Genomic DNA, 20,149 nt, shown 5'->3' with positions numbered 1-20,149 from the left:
GGTTCTTAGCCGCGAGTCGCAAACTTCAAGACGTTTCCGACTTGCCGCGCGAAAGAGCACGCCGATCGATCACAAACGGATCTTCATCCATATTTATCTTCAACGAGCGCGCTAAAAGCTCCTCCGACGGGACGATAGTATTTCCCATTAATAATACATCGAGACAATAAATCCTAGAGTCTTATAAAGGATCGCCGATGTTAGTCTATCTCTCGACGAGAAAATCCCATTTTCGCACCTTTTTGCGAATGGATGGACCAGAAGTAACCATACCGTCAGTTCATTGTCACATATTTATTCATTCCGAAACATCTAGCCATCAATAAATTTCAATTAAAAAGACGTGGACATGTGATACATATTTGTTAGTTTAATTAAAGTGATATGTGTTCTTTAATTTGCGCAAGTGGATTAATTATGAAATATCGATACAGATATATATCATGAATTTTCATCTTTCCGCGTCGGCTGTGCATTAAATGTTGTAATATTATATTTTCGCTTCTATTGGTTGCTCTTCGTTACACACCTGTTGCTCATTAGACACAATATAGCTTTAATTTTTTAGAAGTTATTTTAATTCTTTTCAATCTTTTTAAATTAATTTTTTTTTAATACATCATTGAAGTTAATAAATACGCGTATTATCGACTCGATGATCCCGTCTGAATTAATGATTTAGCGACCATCAGCGTCTTAAGAGTACTTGTCAAACTGTCGGCGTACACAAAAGTAATCTGGAGCGATTAGGCATTGCTTGTGTTTATTGTTAGAGAACTGATCGGCAAACGGGCGATATCAAAATAAACGTGTCTGACTGTAGCCTGTGTCCCTGAACGCTACTCAGGCATGATATCTGAACAATGAGACAGACGTCGCCATTGACGTGACTTCCTGTTGTGACTTACGAAGCCCGCTGTTCTTTAATCTACGGTAGCTGATTTCGTTCCACTTCTGACAGCTTGAGAGTGATCCCTTTAACTGCAATCGTAGGCCGAAAAAACGGATAATTCAAAGTTTGTAAAACTCAGCAATTATTATTATCACATTTCTTCAATTAGTGATTGAGATTAAAATTATAATGAATTAGCTAACAAAATGAAACGATATCTATTTGCATTATGACTTTACCACAAAGAAGGCTCGTGATAATACATTACAATTATTTTCGAATAAAGCGAGATAAAAAAATCGAGATAAAACGTATAATTTATTAACTGATACAATGAATAAATTATTATAATTTATATGTTTTCCGAGCTCTCATCACATGAATTAAATTTTAATGAGTCTATAAATTACAAAGAAAAAGATGTGCGTTAAACGATTAATAATATCGGCAGTTTATTCGACTTCTACGTTTCACATTAACGTCGAGAATTAAATTTTCTTTTGATAAGGACTACCGCGTCGAAAGGACGTAATTACGTTAAATTTGCCGTAATTACATATAAATGAGAAAGGCTGCTCCGCGTTGCTCCGGTTATTAAACGGCATTACACCACTGCGTTTGAGCTGTTGGCGAAGGATAGAAAGTGAAGGGATAGACTGTAGAAATTAAAGGAAAGTATGTGGATTCGCATCATTACGGTGCTCTATAAATGTCACGTCCGAAAGCATATAATTAACAATTCCATTTGGCGTATTGTAATATTTCGCAATCTTCTCGCGATGAATGTCTTTCTCTCGCCGCACTCAAATTTTCTCTACCGTTTCTTACGCGTCGCTACAATGGCCGCACGTATGATTGCTTTTACTACTGCTTAAAATACACTGGAGTTTGGCCTGTGTATATACGCGCATCGTGCTGTAATTTTACCGACTACTTTCTTTCCGCGATCCATGTACATCACACGTAATAATTACCGCCGCGATATGATGCCGGTAACAAGCCGCGTATTACGATTGCGAGGAACAATGAAAAATAATGCGTGCTCGCGCCGAAGAGAAAGTTAGTAAATTAATATTTATTACATTTCGCGGTCGCGGATAATCGATAACCATAGTCCGAATGAATCATCAGATTCTCTCACTAATTAACAGATTAAAAATGAATTTTCATAATCATTTTTCGAGAATGTCGAATCTACGCCGCAATTTATCGATTCAGGAATTAACAATTAAGGCGAGTAAAATATATTAAAAATATGAGAATTAATTAATTTAATTTTCGAAACACGGAATATAGGTAAGCTATTGTCTTTACGGCAACATTATTTCTCATTATTCTGAACCACCTGTGATCCGTGAATTTTTCTCTCTCCCTTATTCGATTGGCTGTCTCATATAGTTGTTTTAAAATAGAAATTTAGCGTTATTTAGCGGCGTTTAGGATTGAGATAGGCGATGGTCGGTACTAATAAAATTTCACTCCGTGAAACATGTATCAAATAAAAACTTTGTCTTTATTGAGCTCGGCGGATTTACATGCAAGAACCGTACTCTGAGTGCTCGCGGAGAAGTGTGTCTATTCTTTTCTCGCATTCCCTGATCTCGTACTAGGAGAAAACTATTTTGCTTCTCGATCGTTCAAGAAGGTTTCTACGTTTTGATTTTAAAAATATCTTTCGGCTCATTCTATTTACATTCCTCGCTTTACTGTCTCGTGCCTGTCTATGTATTGTCCTTTTTTTTTTTAACTCGAACAGCTGAGCAGTGTATATTCGCGTGTATTCTCACGCAATGCCGAGAACGTGATATTTTCCGATGAAAATTAAATATATTGCAATCGCATTTTCAGTTGGGGTAATGGCGATATAATCACCACAGAAAGTAAATAATATATAAAATAACATATACGTCATAGTTTGATTTTAAATCCTCAAACGTTATTTTTATAATTATCTTTTACGAAAATATATATACATAACATATGTGCGTTATAATTTATTTATATCGTTTCTATATCGGCAATTAATATGAGCAAAATATTGAAAACAAAGAGACTTTATTATTTGAATTTTCGTATCGTGAAATGTAAGCTATTGACTTTACTGCAGCAATGTTATTTCTTGTCACTCTGAACCACCTGTTATATGTAATCAAAATTTTTCTCTCCTTTAAATCGACTATCGCATACAGTTATTCTGAAATAGATAGAAAGTAGCACAAAACACGTACAAAATGGTACAAAATAGCACATGTGTCATTAGTTTGATATTTTAAGTCCTTCATCAAATTGCTGATTTATCATAATTTGTAGTACAAATTACAGCTGATCTTAACCATCACGTCTAATAAAATCTCATTAAAGAAGAACGAGATAATTTTATTACCCCGTGCAATTAAGATATAGAAGAGCATCGCTAACATGCTGAATGTCTGTAGTGTCCGTAGTGTCCGTAGTGTCTATACACCGTCACGTTCACCGGGTATACTTTTCTTCTCGCAGTGCCCACTCTGGTGCCCCTACCCCGACCGCCTACGGTGTCCCACGGCGAGCCAGTCTCCCGCGCCTTTCTTCGTGCGGCTGCGAGCTGCGATCCGCGTGTCAGTTCGAAGGCAACCGCGGACAATAACTGACAGCCAACCGGGCAGTCGGCTGATTCCGATACCTCGCCACGTATTCGGAATACGTTCGCGATACCGAGACTTCGTGGAAATGTGACGCGCGCGCGTGGCAGTGATTTGGTGACCTGGTCCAAATATTGGAGACGATCAATGGTGGTCTCCGGATATCAGTGATCAATGGTTGTGGCCGTGCACAACGATCGGTGGTAATTGCTTGTGATTGTTTGTCAAATATTTCCGCGATACACGCGATCACGTGGGAGGAGCGGATCGCTGCTCGATCAATGACCTTATCGGTTGAATCAGCAGGGGTTTTGAAATTTATCTCAAGACTCTAATTTTAAAATGATTGCAGTAGTAATGCGATTATTACTTGTAACACGTTTAGTGGATTGTCTTTTTAAAAAAATGCGTCTTTTGAACTATAGATTAAAAATTGGGAAACATATTCTTGTGTCTCATGACATTGATACAAATCATTGAACGTACGTAACCACAATAGGTACAACCGCAACATAAATTTGTTATTTAACGGTGCTGAAATAATCACGAAATACAGAGGAAACGCATTCTCACCGTTCGCCGACGGAACGAGGCTCTCGATCACGATCGATTCCTGGAATGGCGAACGCGCCGGCTGGTATCGCGCGAAAACGCAATATAGGAGAGGAAGCGTTGAAAAACGAGAATGAATATCCGGTTGATAAACGCATATCGCACCGGTGCGCGATATAGGAATGTGCGTCTGTGAGTGTGTACAATGTCTGTTGCAAATATACAGCATATGCTATCGGGACGCACATTTGTTCGTTACGACTTCGCGTTCGATTATCCCACAGTAAAACGATAACGTAGACGATTCGCTTATTTATTGCCGTCAGTTTCGCGTAATGCGACACGAACCTGGTGATGTGTCGTTGATCCATCTGTAGTGTATAAGATTCCAATTCATTCGATCGAGTGCGTGAAGTTAGTAAATTTCGGTGTTAATTTCCGATAAAAAAAATGTACAAATAAATAACAAGTGCCAAATACGGTCGAGCTAGATAAGGTCGAGCTCAATACTTAACAATATTCCTTTTTATGTAAATTTTAAATACCTTTTAGTTATATAAACTGCTTGCCGATTACTGTCGGACTTGAAACGCAATCATAAACTGAAGCTGAAATAATATCACAAATTAAATTGATCTTTAATTTAATAATGATATTAATAAGCATTCTTAAAACAATGTAAAGAATTTATTTCACTTGGAATTTTAATCAATTTTAAATAGACGCTATTTAAATTACCTCTAAGAAATTTCGAAACGTGATATTAGAGATTTCCCTTTGATATTGAGAAGTAGGAAAATACTTGGAAAGGCTCGAAGTTGTAATTTTATATGGAAATAATTGATTGCATTTTGTGTGTTTACGGCGGGTAATAATGAATTCCATCCAAGGGAACGGCTCCGTGTGGTTTCATTTGTATCTTGCATGATTAAATAGGTATGACCTGGTATGGAGTAGACACTTAATTCGTGAACATTTATTTTTCGTTACCAGTCCGACTAATATATCTTATGTTGACTTCTACGAAGCCAACGATCGTTTGTTTTCCGCCCATACGGACATTCGCACGAAACATTTGTAACTGGCAAATTACCGTTTCGTTTTATTGCGAGAAAGCAGAACAGCAATTAATAAATGAAATACTAACAAAATAATGACATAGTCTAACAAAATGGGAGCAAATCCAGGAGTGTAACGTTCTGAGTGTGTTCTTTTTTTATTCACAATTCTAGACTTCTGTAGGAAACTTCTGTTTTCCGTCTACATAGACATTCGTACGAGATTTGTGACTGGCAAATTGCTGTTCTGCTTTATACGAAAAAGCAAAACAGCAATTAATAAATAAAATACCCAACGAAGTAATGGTATAGTTTAACAGAATAAAAGCAAATCCGGCAGCGTGGTGTTGTTCTCTCAGTGTAATATTCTTTTTTGTACTCAATTTTAAATTCCTACACGAAATCTTTTGAAGCGCGTGTGCGATTTATCCGTCAACCAGGACGTTCGTGCGGCTAAGTAAGGTAGTGTGTTTTCGGGCACGGTAGGTTAATTCTCTCTGCGGCGATGGCTGAGCTATGTAGAGCATAAAACGGCCGATTCGCCTCGTCCGTGTTGAGGGCTAAGGAGAAAGAGAGAGAGAGAGAGAGAGAGAGAGAGAGAGAGAGAGAGAGAGAGAGAGAGAGAGAGAGGGCTGCTCGAAATAATTATCCCTTCTCGGGAGGTGGGCACGGTTCTCTCCGTGATTCCGTTGTCGAAGATAATCCGCGAGAAAAGACCGCAATGTCGGCTGATATCTAGGAGTTCTAGGAGCAAACTACCGGCGACATTTGTGAAAATTACTTGAACTTGTAGTACTTTGCGAAAATGTTCTCAGTCCTTCACTTCTTTAAAATTCACTCTCCATTCGTTGCAAGTAATTATCCGAATTTTAAACACAAAGAACGTTTAACGTAGAAGAGTCCATCTAAATGTTGAGGTTTTTTTCTAGAGTTTCTATTCAAATAAAAGTCCTTCGCATTTTATCAAATTTCTCATTTTTCGCGAAACGTTCACGTTTTCTTCTAAAGCCTTAAACGCTTTATTCATGCTGCATGACTCTTTTCCATAAGAGGAGAACTCGCGAAAGGCCGACGCTTTGTCTCGCATCGTAAAAACGTGAGAAGTGCATAGCAATGGCGACAACACAGTCGCAGCTGTGGCGTTGCAATTCGTTCGCGAGAGCTCTCGTACAAAGGAAGCAAAATCTTGAGGGTCGCCCCGTGGAAATGAGTGAAAGTGGTCATTACTTAACTGCACGCTCGCTTTACGACAGAAAAGTGTTTTCTTGCCGTCAATTAGTCGGAAAACATCCAGCAGCGTTGTCTCGCTTTGTTCCACTTAATTACCAATAATGAAGAATTTTCTTAATCACACCTTTGTCGCAGCATCTATGTCGAGAAACTGAATCTTTAACGTACCGTCATTGTTTTCCACTTTCGGATACAAATAATAATTATTTTCGCAACGTTTTTCCATGAAAATGTGGCTACAAAGGATTGTTTCGCACATAAAGAAATTTCTCTGAGAAAAACAATTTCTGTAAGAAATTAAACTGCCTTGCGTGTGTCTCTTGGCAAGCGTTGCCAACCAAAACGCTTCATCAAATCATTCTTTTAGGAATTGGAGAAAAACAGGTTCCTCCTGGTTGATCTACCTTTCTGATTAAAATACCTACATGCAGTCACTTGTTGAGAATTTTTCCTACGCATGACGTGGGTGAAATAAATTTCCATCTCATAATATCCGGTTTATTTGTTTCATAATCTATCCCACCGAGACGAGTTAGACGCCGGAAAAAAAATCAAACGGTAGATTTAGCAACAATCAGTCACGTTTTGCCGGTTGTTATGTCACTTTAGTTTTTGTAACGCCTTTCTTGCATTAAAAATCGACCAACTACCTGTCACCTTTTAATTATGATTAAACGTTTGAGACACTGCATACACGTCATATATCGTAACACACATCGTATATATTTTATGTATATATCATTTCATTTTTAAAGTTTAAACACTCCTTATGCCAGTTACGTAGAAATTTGTATTAAACGTTTTATGTCTAATGATTTTTACACACGAGTTTCACTAAAAAAAATGTAATTTCATAATGCGTGTATCTACAGATTTCCTGTACCTCGCGTGCGTGCGTTTTAAAGAAAATATTAAGCGTCGCAAGTGTACCTATTTGTCCGCGGGATTGCATAAAAAAACATGGCAGCCGCGTTTTCATCGGGAACGAGGAGAAACGAGTTTCGTCGAGATGATCGCGTTATCGCGTATCCGTCGCACGGGACGGCCGATTATCCGCGCCGGCTCGCTCACTTTCACTGGCCCCCAGCCGGAAAGAGAAAAGCGATCGAAGAGTACACGGCTGAGGTGTTATATAAATTAGTCTCGTGAATTTTTTCAGCGCGTTGGTGCGTATCGGAATATCGATCTCGCGACGGGATTGCAATTTAGATCGCGGAGAGGCCATAACTTGCCGTGAGCGAAACTGCTGTCAAGTACTCGGAAGCGAGTATCTCATCTGTCACTTTTATTCTTTATTTGCATAATAATAATAACTTTATCGAGTGCAATGTGTGGTTGATATTTATATTACATGTATTAGATATTAATTTTACATAAATCAGTAAACGAGAAAATAAGCGTATAGTAAAAATAGGCATTTAACTGCAATAATGCTCGGTCCACAGCCTTGCTTTAAGAGGCCCTAAGCCTTAAGAAATTAACCAACTACAGTCGATTACTTTCTCATTCAACTGCGATAGGTCATTTCTTAAGCTTTACGGCTTACAACCTCTTAAAGCAAGGTTATGGACCTAAAGTAGTAAGACTAAGTAGTAAACAGTAAATAATATACTTACTACAAGTAAAAACTACCAAAGTACACAGTAGGTGAGGCTGCAGCTGTGATAGACGGTCAAACCTTAGGATCTTATGGATTCTATACCCGACTTAGGCCGAAACATATTTAGCCATTTTAACTTGGTTACACACTATTTCGAGAACAATGGAAGAAATATTTCAAATAAAAGTTGTAGGGTTTCAAGAGGATCAGCCCAAATTAAATTAGCCCCAACTTGGGCCCAAAATCTAAGTAGCTTATCTGATGATCCTCTTCAAATCCTACAACTTTTATTTGAAACATTTTTTTAAATGCGTTATTCTCGAGATACTTAATATCTAACAATAAATAAAAATGGTCAAACATGTTCCAGCCCAAATCGGGTACAGAATCCATAAGATCCCAAGATTTAACCGTCTGGAATACCTATTTCGAACGTGATCTTTCGACTGGAAATGTGAATTTTTTGATATCACATTTAGCAATGTAGAACGTTCCTTGTTAGAATTATACGACTCTTGCAATGTTTATTTTTGAAACTCACGCCTTCGCGTGATTTGTTCGCATCTTGATACCCATATTTCTGTATGCAGGAATTCGCGTAATGTACACACAATGCCAGGTCGCGTGCCGAGCTGCCTTTCTAAAGCAGCGGTAAAAGCGGACATTTTACCGTGACGTCTCTACTAGAAACAGCTACTCGACAGCTCCTACGCGAATTGGACATCTCGGGATTCCTGGCCTGTCGTTCATCGATCGTTAAGTGTATCCTGCCCTGATAGTATCGGATTCACAGAAGCTCTCGATACCGCGGGCGATATCTACTTGCGTAACTTTTACATCGGTAGCTGGCATAACGGTATCCAAGTTGCGCCTAGTAAGAATGCTACAGCTGCGATTAGAATTACTATAGCGTTTCTTCTTCGTACGCGCTTGGTCGGTTTTCAGTAACAGCTGCCGTTGTACGCACGGCGGAGCTCGACTCTTCGAATCGGAAAAACTCCGCTTTCCCTACGACCGCGAGAACGCCACGGGAATAAATTGACGAGCGCGAGCAATTTCGTTCGGTTGCATTCTGTTTAGATCGCCACGTGTGATACGTCGTAATTTGGAAAGCTTCGGCTCGCTGGAACTTCATAGTTGCAGCAAATAATTCTTCGACAATGTTGCAATTATTTCGTCATAGATTAAAGGGTTTCGAGAAGACAACGATCATCAAAATCATCAAAAACAGCGAGAAGCACGATATCGGTTTTTTTTGTATAATAGATGATAAGATGCAACAGAGCGCATCCTTTCGTCTCTTCGCAGAGAGTTTTATTTCCTCGAAGCTGCTGAAGTGTTACATTCTTACGCGTACCATCTTGAATCTAATTACTGGAATTATTTTCGCGTTGCAGAGCGTTATTACTTATTACTGATGCCGCGAGCGTTAAAAATTTATTACATTTCCTGGTACCTCCACACCCGACTTTTCTCCACGTCGCACTAGATTCTCAACGTAGAAAAACTCGCATGCAAAGTCAGCAAAGTCCTAAACGGGCGAGATAATGTTACACTTGCACGTGCGTACCCGCGTATTAAATCGTAAAAGAAATATCGGTCACTGACTTTCGCTCCGTTCAACGCACGAATCAGGAATGCACTCGCTTCTCCTATGTATTTGTATACGTCGTCTAATTGTAGTCTGTATTTCCTGCTTCGTCCATTTTTTCAATAACACTATTAAAACCCTCCATCGGCAATGTGAAATTTTTACCCTTCGTTTTTGCAACCTTGTTACTATACATTTTGTTTGAAATATTTTTTGTTTATTAGATATAATTGGTTTTTTGCTTATACAGTACCCATTACGTCTGATAAAAAAAGGCATCAAGTAATCTTAAAATACCCAGAACTTTAGAGCTCCAACAGGAAATACGGTAATATCTCGGGTGTCAAGTGTACGTTATTTCTTTACCGTTTGATTTTTTTTATTTGCAACACTGAAGACATTTGTTTATAAAAATTACAACATAAAACGGAGCAATTTCATGGAGTTAAACAAAATGAACACAGCATTCCAATTCGTCGGAAATTTTATCGCTATTGCCTATTCCGTGTTTTGATTTACATAAATTTGATACACATTAACAACTAAGACGATGGGAAATATTAAGACTTTATTAGTGCAAAATCTCTTCAAAATTACTTAAACAATTTTCCATCTAATTCCCATACAGTAAATTGGAGAAAGAAATAATATTGCACTTTCGCAATCTATTAACAAAATTATTTAGGACTATGAAATACTATTTATAATTCAATAAGAAGTTTTAATAAGAAGTTTTATTGGAGAAAGTTGATCTCACACTCTTTTATATATATTTTTAAAAAAATCAATAAAACTTGAGCAGTCTATATATCGTATCAATCTTCTCGTTGTGTATGATGCAGCAATCTAGTGCGAAAGTACATGGTACTTTTTTTTCGCGATGCGATTCCTTTTCCGGCGTCGGTGATGCATGCCATAAGAAGATGGTACAGAGCTGTCGATCTCACGGTACATGACGGTCCTAATAAAGAACGCTTTCGTATCCGCCTACGCGTCACGATTAACAATTAACGAATGCCAAGCGGCGACTCACCTTCTCGGCGTGTCACCGCGCTTAGGAAAGTGCGTCGCCGCTGTTCGTCGTCGTTCGCTCACGTATAGGTAGCCGAGAGTCCCAATTATTCCGGAATAACGGACAACCTAGGAACGTATATGTGCGTGTACACGTGTGATCGCGAGACGTACACACGCGTACGCAGGATGTATGGGACACGTGTGCGTGTGCATTTCGAAAAATCGTCGCGCCTGTTACTCCGACGCTCGGTTATCGTCTAACGGTGACTGACCCTCCGGACGTGTAGCGCACGTTAGTATCGCTACATCGAACGATTCTAGACCTGTCGAGTCCACCTTTCGAGCACGCATTCTTTTCTTTTTCAGTCTACGATTTTTCTTAACCTTTCGTTACTCGCGTGTTGTGTCCAGGATACTTACGGTGACCATGTGTCCTTTATTGTAGGTAGCTGTCCCTTTAATTTATTTGTGTTTCTTCGAAACTCAATTTTGTTCTTTATTTTTCACTATTGTTCTTTACTGTCTTTTATTTTGACGTTACGGGAAATTCTTTTCTAACTAGCGTTCTCAATGTCTAATATTATATTAATGAGCAAATTTTTACAGAAAATATTTTTCAAATTATAATAATTTCGCATATTTTACGTACTGAAGATGATCTCTTGATCGAAACATTTATGTTTTCATTATTATTTTTTAACAATTATGTTTTAAATATGTGACTTTCGCTAACGACATGTTTCCTGCGTGTGGTTTTTCTGCTCTTTTATTTATTTTTTTTGAATTTTTTTATAGTTTCATGCATATAAATATAATTTGTTTTTGTTAATTATATTTCTTAATTTTTAAATTAAATTTATTCAAACTAGAGTTGTTTTCATTTTTTATTGTTGTATTTCAAATCTTTTATTATATTAGATCAAGGGTTTGTCCCAATACGATCGAACCAGTTTCAAATTATTAGAAAATTTGAAAACATGTGGGAACTGAACCCTAAAATTTTCAGATTTGTTTTTTATTTTGTTTAAGAAAATATGGTCATCATAAGGATACTCCAGACTTATAAATTCGATAATTGTATGAATGCTATTTATATATTATTATTTTTAGCGTAAATTCTTTCACAGTTTAAAAAGAAATTGCATTTATTTTTACCTAAACAATCTAAAGAATCTTCATCAATAGAATATTATTAATCTTATTTAATTGTAAATTATCGAAGAGAACAGTGAAAATTGAGATATAATGTTGGAGTGTCAAAGACGCGAGTAATTATGTTAAAAAAAACACGTAATATAAATTTAAAGAGGAATGTGAATTTTGGATTATTAAAAGATTCGTGGATAGATGAAAAATGATTTGTCGAATTTCGAACATCTTCAATATCATAATTATAATTACGTTCGCATAATTAATACTCAAAACTTTAATTTCAATTTGATTTATCACGAGTTGACTGTTTTTAGAGTTAATTATACGATTTATTCAAGCAATTTCGAATATAAAAGAATCTTAATATCAGTGTATAAGTGTGATAATTTCGTAAGAATATCCATCAACGTTTGATCTAAAAGAAATAAAAAGCAACACGAATGATTCAATTATGCCCACGCGACGTAATGCATTCTTCCTTTGTATCTGATACATATATTCTCACGTTTTCACTGGTCGCGATGAGGACAAAGACCAGGTTTCACGGCGGTGACCGAAAACGAGAGTCTACTTGAAAATGAACAAAGTGGAAACAATACATTATCGTATTTCAAGCGATTCATCCTTCGCGAAACGCCGGTTGTTCACGTTTTGTTTCAAGTAGCTGCGGTGTTTATGGCGCATCATACAGTGACACAAATCTACAAATTCATACTGCGCGTAACGTTATAATTCAATTCCGAGTTCAAGTAGAAGAAGAGTACATTCCTGTATTTTACTCATCTATATAACTTTATTATTAATCCTCCAAAGCTGACGGCAGGTTTATTGGACCCACTCAATTATAAATCTTTGTTAAAAAAATTCATACAAATTAATTGTAATCTTTTAATCGTTATATTTATAACACTAGGTTCAACTTTCTAGTTTTTCGAAGTTCGATAGCTGTGGGATACTCCGACCAATCATAGCATTTAATAGTAATAAAATGAATATGTACTTATGTGCGCCGAACATGCGATGCATTTATGTAAGATTTGTTGTGAAATCTGGTTAGCGCGGATGTGTGTTACGCGTGTCATAAGCGTGATTAAAAAAGCGTGAAAAAGATTGAATGAACAACGCGGAGCGAATTTCTAGACATTCTCGCGGTTATAAAGCGGAAAGGCCGAGCCGTGGCCGGTCCCGCTTCCGCTTGTTCGAGAGTATCTGCACCAGCCGCAAGTTAATCACCGTCCAACTCGGCGATTTAATGCCGTACAAGCGGCATCGGGTATCGATAGTGCAGCGAACCCGATCTTCTAGGGTGATGGTGCGCACGCGGACTTTCCGGCGGAAGCTGCCACCCTGAAAATTATTCGAGCGTGTCGGATCGCGCTCGTGTGATTGCGAGAAACGAGTCACGATAGCCGTCTATTTTCTCTCTTCGCAATCGATATATCGGCCAAACGATCCATTTATTCCCTTTGTCGACGTTGATCCTCGACAGTTGATCACACTCTCTTTCTCTTCTTCTTCATCAATGGCACTGATAAAAAAGATCACGAAGCGATCGCCAATGTGAATATGAATAATGATTCTCGAGCCAAAAAAAGAAAATACCAGATTCAAAGATACTATTAAAGATTCAAGAGTATGATATCCTCTTCCAAGACTCGTTACTTTTTTCTCGTCCTTTCTTCGTCTTGTCTACGAGAAGTAAAGCTGCCAAAGCTAGTCCACATAATTTATTCTTGCTGTGACCGAGAATTCTTTCGTCGCGGTTCTTTGCCAATCGATATTCCAGCCACGTGCCATCGCAAAGCCGAAATTTAATCTGATCGCGCCTGCACCCAATCAGTCTTAACTTCCTCCCCCCACTTCCCCGGATTGACCTAGATTGTTGTCGCGATTGGTGTTTTCTATTTTTACGAGGAAGAACGTTTCACGTTTGGCACTGAACTTGTAACACTTCCTCGAGACGTCAGTTAATCCGATTGCGACATCTTCAGCTTCGTGTAATCCGGGTTGAGTTACGATAATGCTAGTTGGGTGCAGTTTTATGGTTTACGACATAATTTTGCACTAACACCTTTCCAGAGATACGAGAATTTTTGTAGCTATCGAGTTTTGTTTGCAATCAAGCGACAAAACGTTCTTGTATCGCCAGCAATAAAAATCGAAGAGATACACTTCTTGTTCCGTTAACATCGACCGTGTTGCTCGAACTCTCGAAAACGTCCGTGAAATCGATTTCGTTCACGGAGAGGCTCTCGAGAGTGGCCCATGTTCTGGAGCTTCATTCGTGGAAAAAGCCGCAATACAACGAGGACAACTGCTCGATTCTCTTTTTCTCTCTCTCTCTCTCTCTCTCTCTCTTGCATTGGATGCCCTTTTTGTACCGCTACATTTTTATCGAACTATCCTTGAAACTTTTTGCTGATACAACCACGTCCTTTACCGGCACTTTGTTCTGTCCCGGTAGCTTAACGCTATATAACGAAGAACGACAAAACGACGTTAGGAAGCGCAAAAAGGAACCAAAGGACTAACGGAACTGTAGCTTTGTCGGAAAGCGTCTGCAAATTACAACAGGAGTGTTTTTATTTTATATAAGTCTGTAGATGTGCTAACATTCTAATCTTCTTCTCGGAAAAAGGTTCACGCAAATTAAAATATTATTCCAAATACCGATCCACTAAACATGTTTTTGTAAAATTAATTTTTACCCGAATTATAAGAGAACGAAATAAATGTTTGTATTATTCTAAACGATTTCTTCAAATCTTTCTAATTATAGATAAATCAAATAAATCTTGTTAAAAGCTTCGAAAGACATATTTCTTTAATAAAAACAAGATTCGAATCTGCAGAAACTTGAAAGTATTCAGTGACGAAACACAAATGTGCGCGCGTTTCGATGATGAGAGGTTTGACGCGAGTTGTGCCAAGGACCACTGCGATTGGACGTGCAACGCGTTGACGTAGCTTCCTCTCTCAAGCAATCAGCATCGGTGTCATCTGCAGCAGAGTTGAGAATCAAGGACGAGCTCAGCGGCGTGCGAAAGATGCGAAACGGTGGACAAACAGCGCAGCAAACGGCGGTAATGCCGCCGCCGCATCTGAACGGCTCAGCACAGTTCATATCGGGCGGCTATGTAACGACGGGATATTTACCGCGTCAGTCCTGGACCCAATTCCAGGCTGTGCCGCAGCATCCGACTAGGAGCGGCGGCCGACCCATGTCGTTGCCGCCACCCCCACCGCCCTCCCGACGAGACACTGGCCAGAGGCCTTGCAACGGAGGTCCGGCCAATACTAAGAACACATCCCTGCCGCATCCCCGATCGGTTACCCATCGGAGTACCACACCCTCGGTGAGTTCAAAATTCCCGGAGGCTCTCCAAGGAGACGTCCTTCAATTTCGGATTCTCTTGAGCGGAACGGAGTTTGTCTAAAAAAAAGTCTCTTGAGAAAAAGATGTTGACAAATAATTCATAAATCTTTCGGACGTAAGCGAGACTGAGATTCAGACTGTATCTAGAAGTGTTGATAGATGATGAATATAAAGAGACGGAGAGTACGTCTGAAAGAAATCATCTGTTTTTTTTTTGTTTTATTTTTTTTACGAATGTGAACTGCGTTGTACAAGCAGCATTCTAACGAATGATGGGAACTATTCAGCTTCGGATCGTTATCTCTTCGCGGTCGGTAGTTATGCAGTACTTTATTGGACGCATAAAAGGAGGAAGAACATCACGAAATCAGGAGCATTCCGGTGGCGAGACGTAGAGTACGAACGCCAACTTAGGAGTTTGTAGAGAGAGTTTTCTTGGAACCGGCCCAGAAAGCCGCGATTCAAGGAATACTTTCTTGCAGCACAATTCTGAAATCGCTTGAAAGGGTAAAAGGGGCGAGAAAGGGATGTCGATCTGCATTTACGAGTTCACGTTGTTGAAGTGAAAGATGACACACATGGAAGTTAAAAATAATAACCAAATATTATTTAACTTAAAGAATTAGGTTACCATTGCTCCTTTGATATCTAATATCTATTTTTATTTGTTAATAATTAGACTTTCACATTGACTTGCAATAAACATGTTTAATATCGAGGTCTACTTTATCTCTCCATGTAGTATTGCGGATATTGTTTCACAATACCTAAACGATATTTTAACAGCGTCAGGTTTCATATAAGATAATTATTAAATCGGTTTTTCATAATCATTCATATATTCATATGCGCGCTCAATTGATCATTAATGAAAATGTGATTGTGATGTATATGTCTTAATGGAACTTTATTTTAAATATCCTGTTATATGCTTTTTAATACAAAATTCGTGTACGGCTGTAAATATAATCGATATAAATTCTTATTGTGTTTGGCGTGGTGTAGCGCGAGTATCTTCTCCCCCGAGGTCTTAGAAAACGGAACTTTGTCCGATAGCAACTGAAGCACCCCCACCTTCCCCGTAATCTCTTCGGCGAGTCGAAGGACCTCTCAAGAACGTCCCTGTAGTACGATTTGGAGAATGGATTCCAGATCGCCGCGACTGCAACTGCAACCCGCTGTTACGGATATCGCCCCGGATATAAGGGATGAATTGAAGAGCGATTTACTGAGTATATCTACTTGTACTGCGCATCTGGAATTTATAGTCAATTGTGTAGCAGACATGAGAGCGAACAATAGATATTTCACGAATACAGCATCTCAGATTTACGGTTCTACAACCGTAAATCTGATGTTAAAAGTTCAGCGTCGAAAACACTTGAAGATCCAAATATCCAGCATTTCGTGGGAATCTTGAGATTAAAAGGTTCAATATTCCATTTGATACAAAACCCAGACATTCAAGTATTTTAATATCAAAAGTTCGCAGGATATCACTGGCTTGTTGGGAACCTTTAATAATGGAAGACGCGAAAGTCTCACGAAGGTTCGAGAACTTATTGGAAGTTAACTAACGCTTTAATATTTCACTAGAGGTTTCGTAACGCGGCTTAATTCACTTGGTAAGCCGATTGGCAATGGTCCGGAAAAAACGAACGATACCCCTAGGCGGAGAAAGAAAAAGGAACGTAGAGAATTATATATCGTTAATATCCAGGAGAGCATGTCGTAAAATATCTAATTCTTACAGCTTACAAATATCCGTGCGGAAATAACGGAAATGTGTCTTTGATTCAGTATTACCTCGAGGAAATTGGATTTTTCGCAAAGCCCATGATAGAATTGAAAATTAATTTCCTGATTGAAATTAATCCGACACATTCTCGCCGTTTTTCCGATACTTATCACGAGGATAGGATAAGAACCTGCAGTTTTTTGCACGACATATTCCGCGTTAGTACGAGAAATTAATTTTCTCATTAATTAGTTCAACGTTTCTTGCCATTTTCCCAGATTTATCGTTGCGAAAATGATGAACTTGCATTTTCTCTTTTTTATACACGCTATATAGACAGTCTATCCGTGATCAGCTATTATCGATGTGTCTATATTTGGCATATTGATAAGTCCATTTTACAATTCAATTATAAGTTGAAATTGACTCGCTGATGAAAACTGGTAGACAATAGGCAGTACCTATGTATAGTACGTGATAATCCATTTGCAAAACATTTTGGTGTCGGGAATATAGCGTTGCTTGCTCATACATATTCCGTGACACTGATGCGTAATAAACACGTGTCTGTCTGGCTACTAAAAATTCCCAACACTGTGGCGTTGCAGTGTATCCACGTGGAAAATATTTGTACCCGCGTTCGTGCCAGCGTGCAATAAATGATTCGGGTAGTCAGTTTCGAGCTGTTGAAATTGTCCTCCGCATCGCCCTCGAATCATGTTTAAATTGTGGAAAAAAACATACAATTTTTACACCGTCGATAACTTCCTTATGTATATTTAAAGTTTTTTAGCATCTCTCTAATAGGATGCCTGATCGAGCATCAAATTATTAAATTGCTTGTCCATTTAATTTGTGATATTACTACAGTAGTTTAATTGCGTTTATAAGTCCAAAAAACCAATTCAGCGCGCAGTCTAAATGACTACATTATATTTGATATATAAATTCACATGGAAATTATTTAAGCATCTAAAATCCAGCTTCGACTGTTACAGGCTTTAAACTCTTATTTATTCACATATACGGTCTTAATCGTTTATTATTCCTTGTGTATGTTTTAAATACAATATCAACGATAATAACAAACTTTCATATTGAGTGCCAACGTGGCTATTACCATGGAAAAAGGAAAGGAAAAAGATACGTTCTCCTCGACTCTCAAAAAAATCTTAGAAAGAGTCTCTGGTGGTCTGCCTGTCGTGGATAAAACTTCGAGACAGACGCAAACACGTATCGTCTCGCGAAGGGAATACACGTGAAGATCTACGATGGGTGGGATTCGAGAGACCAGTTCCTCCCGCAAAGCCCGAACCTCAGACGAGCTAGCTCTTAACTCGAGCGTCTGAAACCCGAGCTACGTCGATACGCTGGAAAGTGGTTGAGGTGTCGCATTTCGGTCCAACCGATCGAATGTTTCGAGACGGAGTTGGAGGTCGAAAAAAGTCAATCGGTTGGAAGAAACATTCGAGGCAGATAATAAAAAAATTTTTTGAAAATTAATTTTCTTACGACTGTTTCGCTAACATTAAAAATCAGCGAAAACATGTTTTGTTATTCGATGATTTTTAAATTGGGAAGTCAGCCAAGTCGATCGCAAGAAGTTTCGTAAAGTTGCTAAACTTGGAAAGAGGCATATCTCCTAATTAAAAAATTGCAATTTACTTCGCATTAATAACTTTGTATTCTCTGTTTGGACATAACGTTTACGTAACGCATAATAAATTTGTCGGATAAATCATTTCTTTTTCGAAATATTTCATATTTCGTTAACATCGCAAAGCAATGTAATAAGATAACAAGATATTTAACATAAGTGTAATTCAAAAATATTTAACATAAAAAACTATGCCTTGGCGCTGCTATCTCTTGAATCTTTAAGTAGGTGATCTAAAGATACATTAATAGGTGGAGTCCAAAACATTCCAAAGCTTTTATTTTTATAGTTATGTTTTTTACTGATATTTTATGTCATAGTTCAACATACATTAGTTATATCCTTATGACACAAAAGAATGTGGAAATAATGAACTTTAAAACTCTTTTGGACATCTGGGAAATACTTTTTACTGTATTTTTCTTTTCCAGAATAAGAAGTTTGTAAGAAAACTATGCCTGAGGTGCTTTGCTGCTCCACCTATTCACTTAAAGGTTAATATCCAAGTAACACGCAGTGCCACAGTAACGTTAAATTGACGTAAAATTTAGTGAAACTTTTATCACGTTTCTCAGTCAAGACGTCATCTTGACAATTAAGTGTTACTTGGGAACATGCTTATGAATGTTATATATTTGTTCTAGCAGCACTAAGTTTTTTATGTTACAATATATTTTAAAATCTTGAATTAAAATAAAAGATTGCCACTTGGATTGAAATATTCTTGAACTGGAGAATATATATCACTTGGGTTGATTTCGTTGAGGTCGTGCGCATCGCAGAGCAATGATCATAATGAAGTAAGATGCGGACAAGAGAGAATTGCATGGCTGCAGTGCGAGTGTGCTTCGGTGCAGCATGGAAATACCGGTGTAACAGGATTCTCGTGGACCGCAAGATCTCGCGCGGAGACCGCTCTTTTCTCTCTTTCTTTTTCTTTTTCTTCTCTCTTCTTTCGGCCGAGGCCAGTGCAAGGTCGACACTCTCACCATATTCGCCTCACACGTGCGAACTCGCGTGCATTTAGGAAGGCCACACGATACGATCGAAACGAAATATCCAGTTACCATCGAATAATCGGTGCCGTGTTTGCTTTTGCTTGTACATTGCTCTATAGTGGAGATCGTTAAGTCGCCGCTCTCTCGTTAACTTGTCTTCGATTTAATAACGCAAAGAGACGTAAATAACATCCAACGGGGACATTATCTTCCAACGAGAATTGCAGTTGTCGAACCGTTAACAGTTGAACTCTTCTCACTATTACGCATTTTGCATTACATTACTTAATAATAGACTACTGCAACAGCGGATTAACCTAGAGATTCTTAGTAACAGATTAAATACTTGCATAAATACCTTTAGACAACTTTTGATTGGTCTGTCATATTTACAGGACGATGCTTAAGATAGAATATATACAAATGGGAGAATATCTATCTCATTCTATCTTAATCCTCTGCAACTGAGATCTTTAAAGCATCATTGATATTTTGATTGTGAGTTTTGATAGATAAAGTTAAATTTGTAAAAAATGAAAAAAAATTCAATCGGATTTCTATGGTAATAAAAACTCATTGTTAAAGCTTTAATAAGCATACAAGAATTTTTCAGATTTTTATATAATTTGCTTTATCTCTTGAAAATCTTTGTTGCTGATGGAAGTTAAAA

The 20,149-nt window shown here is 38.1% G+C and overlaps 1 protein-coding gene across 3 annotated transcripts in view; it reads left to right on the top strand.

The window, feature by feature from the left end:
* GckIII (Germinal centre kinase III) overlaps window positions 1-20,149 on the top strand; it is a 128,951-nt gene that overhangs the window by 82,601 nt on the left and 26,201 nt on the right. The window contains exons 1-2 of one of the 3 annotated variants that reach the window (XM_018507382.1): window positions 3,511-3,716; window positions 14,490-15,066. The exons of the other annotated variants lie outside the window; for them this stretch is intronic. Of the exons in view, the coding sequence (XP_018362884.1) occupies window positions 14,758-15,066 (309 nt within the window). The 5' untranslated portion in view covers window positions 3,511-3,716; window positions 14,490-14,757. Of the gene's footprint in view, window positions 1-3,510; window positions 3,717-14,489; window positions 15,067-20,149 lie in introns of those variants that run through there. 3 annotated transcript variants of the gene reach the window in all.

Source organism: Trachymyrmex cornetzi, unplaced genomic scaffold, assembly GCF_001594075.2.
Source record: "Trachymyrmex cornetzi isolate Tcor2-1 unplaced genomic scaffold, Tcor1.1 scaffold109, whole genome shotgun sequence".
Classification (NCBI taxonomy): domain Eukaryota; kingdom Metazoa; phylum Arthropoda; class Insecta; order Hymenoptera; family Formicidae; genus Trachymyrmex; species Trachymyrmex cornetzi.
This window is presented reverse-complemented; position numbering and strand designations above follow the sequence as displayed.